Raw genomic sequence first — 8,303 nt, 5'->3', positions numbered from 1 at the left:
ATATAACACGAGGCTGATCCTTGGCTTATCGCGCTCCAGTCTTAATCAGTCATATGGAGAAGGCAAGCCCGAATTTGACCGTATACAGTCATGACATGTGCCTTTTATGTAAGGTTTTATCACTTGACCATAGTTATTGATTTGTGTTCTTATTTCAGTTTATTACTTAACCATAGTAAAGTAATATGATTTGGTGCATGCCCCATGTCCGAGTATGATTTTGTCCTCATGCACCATGCAAAACATGCAAATGGACATAAATTGTATACCCCACCACAATAATGCTGTTGAAACCCTTTTAGTTCCGTAAATTTCAGAGTTTTAAGTTACTTTGTGAGCATTAAACGGGCACTTGGACAAATCTTCACTTCTATTTCGAAAGTTTCTCTTCTAAATTGGAATGAGGTTTCTGTAGAGGTATCAAATATCTCCCGACCCTATCATGCTCCAATTTTTCTTTCCACTAATCAGTGCGGATGATATGTACAATACTTGCACAGAATTGACTAGTGTAAATTGACACCCTCTAACTTTTACTAGATATTGCATAAAGCTTCTCTTTTCAACAGCAAAGATGAGGCATTTATATTTAACTACTATTTGGATAAACCAAATATCCACAACAAAGCGAACTTGCAAATTTAGCCGACCACATTTTGTTGCCCCTTATTCATTTATGGTTATTCGATTTTTAGCGCAACACTGCCAATGGCATGTTGTTGTCAGGATTCCTCAGAGTAATGCAACCAGGGGCGAAGGTACATGATGTAAAGGGTGGTGACCACCCTTCGTCGGAAATTACACTACGTATATAGGTAAAATATTAGGATTTAGAGATATATAATATATGTTGAACACTCTTTGTCGGGAATTTTATTCACTTCTTTTAAGTTTGAATACCTTTGAGGAAATTCCTGGCTACGCCACTGAATGCAACGTGCAGAAAATGGCAACATGAGTGTCTTCTTCCTTCTGGATTTTGTCCTTGGGGCAGGATGAAATGTTAGACAACAATATAAACACAAAAATGAAATGTATGACCAACTCATTAAACAAAGTGAAGATGCATTAATTCCCATTAATATTCTTTTTGTATACAAATCTTCTGTTGCCCCCTCATATACTAAGAATTCGTCTAGCTAAGAGCGACTCACCAAAAAAGGGTATATACAGCAGGACATATGAAATGGTAAAGAGTGCCATTCTATTGATTCTCCATTTACAAAGAAAGAACTTTCTACCCAATGACGCTAATCTGCCAACCTAAAGTTTATCACTTGATGATGGCTTAAGTTCATTCTTGGTTCCTCTTCTCTCTTTCTTTTAGGCAGAGATAACGAAGACATAGCTCTGGCTGACACCACCTTTCTAACAAGTGATTTCCACAGCTCATCATCTCCCCTTTGTTGCACCTTCACTTTAAACTGCCTGTAATGTAAATAATATATAGAGCTGTTAAGATGACTTACCAACTACATAAACACAAAAAAAACGAATGATCACTGTATCAGTTCAAGGAATTGACCTTACTGATAAAGCAGGCAAACAAAGTTATCTAAAGCTGATACTTATGTTGTATATGTGGTCCTATTAACTTTATTCAATGCAACATGTTTGGAACTCATTCAAGATATTTTCTTGAGGAACAGGATAAATGGACACGTTACAACTAGATAGGATCCAAACTAACATGTTACGAAAGGTCAGGGGTCCGACTGCTCTCTTAAGTTTTGCTTCCTTCTAGGATAGGTGCACCATGGCCGTTATAGTCGAAATGGGACCGTGAATCATTACCACTACTTGGATAGGTCGCATTCACATCAAGAACAACCCACTTGGCACTTAGAATCACAGTAGACGTTGGGGAAAAAATCTTCATGAGTAGACTCATCTTCGCACGAAAGTAAGCAAAATCACTTGCCAGCTAATGAGAATTTTAATGACTTTCTACTTCAAAACTAAAACACCCATAAAAACTGAAAATATCCAACAAACTGATGTTAACTTGACTCAATCATGAATTAGAGAAGAAATGGACAAATTAGTGACAGTTGATTCGTTGCGTTTTTCTATAGAGACAAATCAACTAATAACATCAAGCTCTGACATGTCACCTAAAAAAATTTCAAGGTTGAACATGACAGACCATATGGTATAGGATCGGGGCCCATCAAATCAGCAAGGCAGCTGCCTGCTTCGATCGGTGATCCTTCTATAATGATTTACATATTTTAGTTACTACTATAATTATTGAGATTCCCTTAAGTGATCAGTACAACAATAGATTAATAAACTAGTTACTCAGTAGTCAGTGGTTACCCGTGGCAGAGACAAGAATTTCTCTTGAGTGGCGTCAAAATATAAAAAAAGTAAACATACGAAGAAAGCAAAAGAACACATAACATATGTACATAAAATTAAATTTTTGAACTAGTTAAACACTGTAGTTTTCCAGGTGTCGATTGACACCCCATAAACATAGCCAAACAATATAATTTTCCAGTGAAGGGGTGTCAGACATAAGGCGTCAGCCACCGGTGGTTAATTACCTGCAAAGGGGAACCCGGCAATCTTCTGGTTGGTCACAAACGGATGCGTGTAATCTTAGGAGCTGCCACATGCGCTTGCATCGCAAACAACTTCCGTTGGCCCTCTTCTTACAAGTAGCGAAATGACGGATCAGAAGCTGGAGCCCTTGACAGGTCTCAAACTTGCTACATGGCTGCCTTTTCTGGGAAGATTCCTTATTATGTGGCCCAACGCTTGTACATCCTTCTGTACAAATATGCTCCAAACAATCCATGGCTTCGCTGAGCTGTAAATACAAATTCAGCTCCTTCCTGTGTCTTCTCGTCCTCTTCTTTCGCTATAATGACAAATTTACGATGAAAAATCACTAAGCTAAGCCACTTGACTGATAAAAAAGATGCAAACAATTGCCATGTAAAGAGTTCATGACAAGCACAAACCTTTCGAGTGTTTCATGATTAATTGAAAAACTTCAACGTTGTTATGAATTCCATGCAAGATTATATTTTGGATTTTATTTGAAATTATATGCAATTCTGTATGAGCTAGATAAAGGGATATATGGTAATTGTATCAGGTTATAATTACATACCAACTCAGCCTCATCCATGAACTGTAAAATTTCAAGTTCAAGAAAGGGGTCATGATCTTGAAGGAACTTCCAGCCCTCAGTCTCCTCAACTTTCTTGAAATTGGTTGACAAAAATTTCATGGACTTGAGGTAGAGATCTGGTGCATCACATAGCCTTGCAAGTTGAAGAACATCTACTGCATTTTCAATCGTCAATCTCTCAGCCAACCCTTTTGTGCATCTCTGCTTTAGCTGTGGTACCAAGTACACATGAGAAAGTGCTAGCAGATGAATCCCATGTCTCTCCATCTGCTCTTCAGTGCACCTAAATACAAGGACAACTTGGTCATATTAGACTCTCACCCTTTCGGTAATAGGCTGGGTTAATTTTTGGTTTTAAGTTCCTGATATTTTAGATAACGTTTAAACCACTTTACACCATTCAATAAGAAACATGAAATGATAATAATTTGGAAAATAAGGTAAAAGAAACTTATAATAATTGGTTAAACGAAATTGATGGTATAAAAATTATTTACATTATCAGTAGTTTATACAGCTTAAAACATTAGTTTTTATTCGTAAAATTTCTTTTTACATAATTAAGTTGGCCTAGGCATCTACCCGACGCCGACTAGAGTTTGAAGGAAAACAAAAAATATGTGATTAGAGAATCTAAGAGTCAATGATGAGCCTCGCAAGGCATTTAACAAATGACAGCCAGATTAGCATTGAAGACCAATCACCTATTTTCTAATGAAAGAAGGAACCAATACTTAAGCGTAGAAGAATCTATTATTATGGTCAAAAGTCAGTATATTCAATTCCAACTTGGACGGAGCCAATCAGATTTGAAGTATGTACGAGATTAACTATACCAGAATATAAAGAAAACAAACCGATTTGCGTGTGTTTTTTTATTTGCGTGTATTTTGGTAACTTACGTGAAGGAATGTAGAAACCGGATGAACACGGAAACGGCATCGCACGGAACGCCCAGAATCCGAATGGTTTTGTCAGAGCTCCGCCGCTTTTGCGGCCGAAGTAGTATGCTCTCCAGAACCGTCGACGCAGCAGCCTACCATCATGTTTCGAAGATATCAGTAGTTTTCAAACTGAAAAAGAAGCTGCTTATAAAACATAAAAATGGAAATTGATTTGATTTACTTTTTAAGAATCGGATCTTTGTTTCCGGAATTCAATTCCCAGCAACTTATAAGAAAGCTGTAGTTTTATTTAAAAATAGTTACTAGTAGTGACAAGTTTATATATAAGTGCGTACCAGAAGGGTGGAATGCGTTGGAATGCGGAGGCCGCTGGAGGTGATGATGTGAACATCGGCTTCAGATATTTCGCCGTAAAATCCATCGGCATCGCTACCAAAGTTTTCTCGTGACATGATAACTGAATTTTTGGACTTGATGAATGATGATATCTTTCGGTTCGATTTTTCCGAAGTAATTGGCGAGAGCATTATGGGCTTGTGTCCAGTATATATAAGCACAGGGAAGACTGCCAACTACCAAAGTTGCGCTTACCTAGACAACAATGTTATCGGGGGCAGTTGATATTTAGTGCTACTGTTGCAGATATTTTATTACTTTTATAAGTGTAACTGTGTTACGGAACGTTCCAAAGGGCATCACTTCTTACGAGTTAGTATGATTTTTCAATTCGCCAGCATGTATACTATTACCAATTACGACGAAACCACCGTGCCTGACGTAATGGCCCACGATACCAAGCCATGAATATTAATCAATCAGCCACCAATACCAGAAAAATACAAATATATATATATATATATATATAAGAAGAGAAACAAATGTTAGGGCAAAATAATTTCCATGTTTAATTAGTACAAGATGTGGTTGGTACCTAATTACCTATGTCTTTCACCACTCATAATTACTCCAGGTAAAGAAGATAGTGCAGTTTTGTCCACTCTTATATTGTAGAGAAGCAAATATAACAGCTGATATTTTTGGCAAGTAATGGAGCAAGTGGAATCAAAAGATTGCGTGGAAGCATGAATATTGCTTCTCGCGTAGCAACAATCAACCGTCAAGTTTATCGTACACCGTGGCCTAAATTTGTCCAATGGCTAATCTTGGAGCAAAGCAAATTTACAGCCAAAACATTCTAGCTTGGAGCTAAAAAAAATAAAAGTACTTTCTTTTATTCTTTTTTTTTTTTGGGGACCAAGAACTTTGTCCTATAAATATGGGTCATCTTGCTTTATTTGAATTATCCCATATTTTGATTAAAAATTTATTTTGAGTATTCTTATAATAGAGAGTTTTGTTATATTCCATAGAGTTAGTATTAGGAAACATTTTAAGTGAACCTATTCTTTGTGAGTGATTGTAGCGAGGTTATTCTATTGGGCTATATTTTGGGATAATTAGAGTTTTATCTGTAATTCTGTACTCTCTTTTGTGTACCGATTGTTATAGTGAAACTGTTCATCTCCGCTTGTGGACGTAGGTCACCTTTACTTAACCACGTTAAATTTTGTGCCTTATTTATCTTCTTTAATTATTGTTATTATGAACTTGCATTATCTTTGTTATTGTCATTATAACGTTGTTTGACAAAATTTTGCACTACCTGGTGTAGACAATAAATTGCGTCAAGAAAATAAAATCAACGACCGAAAAATATTGCAACAATCGTAGTATTTTATTTCGAATATTTGAGTGTACAACCTCTATGAATCCTCTGATTCTTCTTTTTAATAGTAAATAAATTCAAGGGCCTTTGAGCTTGATCTTGAATATGTAGTTGTCGCCACGAACGATACTCTTGTTCTTGAGCTTTAGCTTGATTGCTTGAACTTGACCTTGATTTGTTCTTCGTTCTTGAGCTTGAACTTGATTGCTTGAAGCATGTGGAGGAATTTGCAGTGCTTGATCCACGAGCTCTTTTCTGCTTCTTGTTATAACTTCTGGTATTTTTTTTGAGTTATGAAGACCTCTATTTATAGTTGTGGAAAGGACGAGTTGTGATAAGAACAAACTCTTTCCGTCCAATCAAATTGAAGTGTGACATGACCGCATTTGATTGGCCAGAACATGTCACTTATACACGTGGCGCGATTTCATTGGCCTTTTAGTGTGACTTGGCATGCATGCCTTGTCATTTTGACACGTGGCATGATCCTATTAGCTCTTCCGTTTGACTTGGCGCGCCACGTCATTTGACATGTGGCACTAAACTGGGCCTCTAGGAAGATGACATCTTGGACTTAATGAAGTGGGCTCATCACTTTAGGCCAATTAAATGGGCTAGCCCAATAATATTGGACTTATATAATTAATCCAATTATATTAGCCCATAATATTTGTTTGGACCAATATATCTTTAATTTAAAATATAATCCAAATTATTTTATGGATTCAATTTAAATAAAATTTATATGCCTACAAATGCCCCCCCTACTTCAAGGCTCGTCCAGGTATAAATTTTAACCACTAGACTTGGAGTATTTGATGAAGACAACATACCCTTTATTTTCATTTCCACGTAACTTCGTAAGTCAATATGAATACATGGATCTGTTGCAATTCTCAACTACTTATTTGACTTACACTTCCATGTATTTCACATTAAAAAGCCAAAGCTTTGCTGGTGTAATCCCAAGCATCCTAGATGACATAAAATACAAACTTTAACGCATTGATAGAAATTCAATTCATATAGGATTTCTCTTTTCTACTTAACACAGAACTCCTAAATTTACACATATTCTCATGCGCCAAAAGCACGTCGTGTAATTGTAACTGAGCTAGGATACCCAATTCCTTTTGGATTACAAGACTTATTGCTCCCACATTGACAAAGCCACTTAATATGTTGCCTTGAGAAATCTATAAATAGCGACATTCCTCATGTATTTTGAGCATCAATCAGCTTTTGTCATCTTCAAGCAGCTCTTGAGTTCGTGTTTTGACGACTCGAAAGTGCTAGTATTCGAGGTAATTTTTTTTTTATCTTCTTTTGCGTTTTCTTCTTTTATTGATGTTTTTTTGTAGGACTAACTTCGTCGAATTACGAAGTACTTTAAAAGTTCGAGACGAAGGCCTTTAAAAGTTCGTGGTGAAGATCTTTAAAATTTGCGGGGAAGACTCATACAAGTTCGCGGTGGATACCTTTAAAATTTGCGGCAAAGACCCATAAAAATTCGTGCAAATATCCTTAAAAGCTCGTGGTCAAGATCTTAAAAGTTCACAGTGAAGACCTTTAAAAGCTCGCAATGAAGACCTTTAAAAGTTTGCGGTGAAGACCTCTAAAAGTTTGCGGTGAAGACCTTTAGAAGTTCGCAGTGAAGATCTTTAAAAGTTCGCGACGAATACCTTTAAAATTTGCGGGGAAAACCCATAAAAGTTCGTGTGAAGATCCTTAAAAGCTCGCGGTCAATACCTTTAAAATTTGCGGCAAAGACCCATAAAAGTTCGTGCAAGGATCCTTAGAAGTTGGTGGTCAAGATCTTTAAAAGTTCACGGTGAAGACCTTTAAAAGTTCGCAACGAATATCTTTAAAATTTGCGGGGAAGACCCATAAAAGTTCGTGCGAGGATCCTTAGAAGCTGGTGGTCAAGAATTTTAAAAGTTCACAGCGAAGACCTTTAAAAGTTCGCGGAGAAGACCTTTAAAAGCACGCAATGAAGACTCTTAAAAATTCGTGGCGAAGATCCATAAAAGTTTATGGTAGAAATCTTTAAAAGTCGGCAATGAAGACCCTTAAAGTTTTCCACGAGCACCTTTAAAAGTTCGAAGCATATGCCTTAAAAGTGCAGAACGAAAACCTTAAAATCCGACTACCTTTAAAAGATTGAGACGAACACCTTTAAAAGTTCGCGACGAAAACTTTTAAAAATTCGGATGCCTTTAAAAGTTCGAGACGAACACCTTTAAAAATTCGCCACGAAAACCTTTAAAAATTCGGATGCCTTTAAAAGTTCGAGATGAACACCTTTAAAAGTTCGCAACGAAAACCGTTAAAAATTCAGATGCCTTTAAAAGTTCGAGACGAATACCTTTAAAAGTTCACCACAAAAACATTTAAAAATTTGGATGCCTTTAAAAGTTCGAGACGAACACCTTTAAAAGTTCGCAACGAAAATCGTAAAAAATTCGGATGCCTTTAAACGTTCGAGACGAACACCTTTAAAAGTTCACAACGAAAACCGTTAAAAACTCGG

At 36.7% G+C, this 8,303-nt stretch overlaps 1 protein-coding gene across 1 annotated transcript; it reads right to left on the bottom strand.

Moving 5' to 3' along the window:
• Positions 1-1,048: 1,048 nt before the first annotated feature.
• Positions 1,049-4,671, bottom strand: LOC107815175 (BTB/POZ and TAZ domain-containing protein 1-like). The gene is made up of 5 exons (XM_016640699.2): positions 4,383-4,671; positions 4,045-4,178; positions 3,122-3,425; positions 2,550-2,866; positions 1,049-1,428 (listed from the first exon to the last, which is right to left on the bottom strand). The coding sequence occupies exons 1-5, from the start codon at positions 4,572-4,574 to the stop codon at positions 1,251-1,253; spliced, it is 1,125 nt and encodes a 374-aa protein (XP_016496185.1). The 5' UTR covers positions 4,575-4,671; the 3' UTR covers positions 1,049-1,250.
• Positions 4,672-8,303: the final 3,632 nt, after the last annotated feature.

The sequence above is a fragment of the Nicotiana tabacum genome, chromosome 8 (assembly GCF_000715075.1).
Source record: "Nicotiana tabacum cultivar K326 chromosome 8, ASM71507v2, whole genome shotgun sequence".
NCBI lineage: Eukaryota > Viridiplantae > Streptophyta > Magnoliopsida > Solanales > Solanaceae > Nicotiana > Nicotiana tabacum.
Note: the sequence above shows the minus strand (reverse complement) of the source record. Positions and strands in the feature narration are given on the sequence as shown.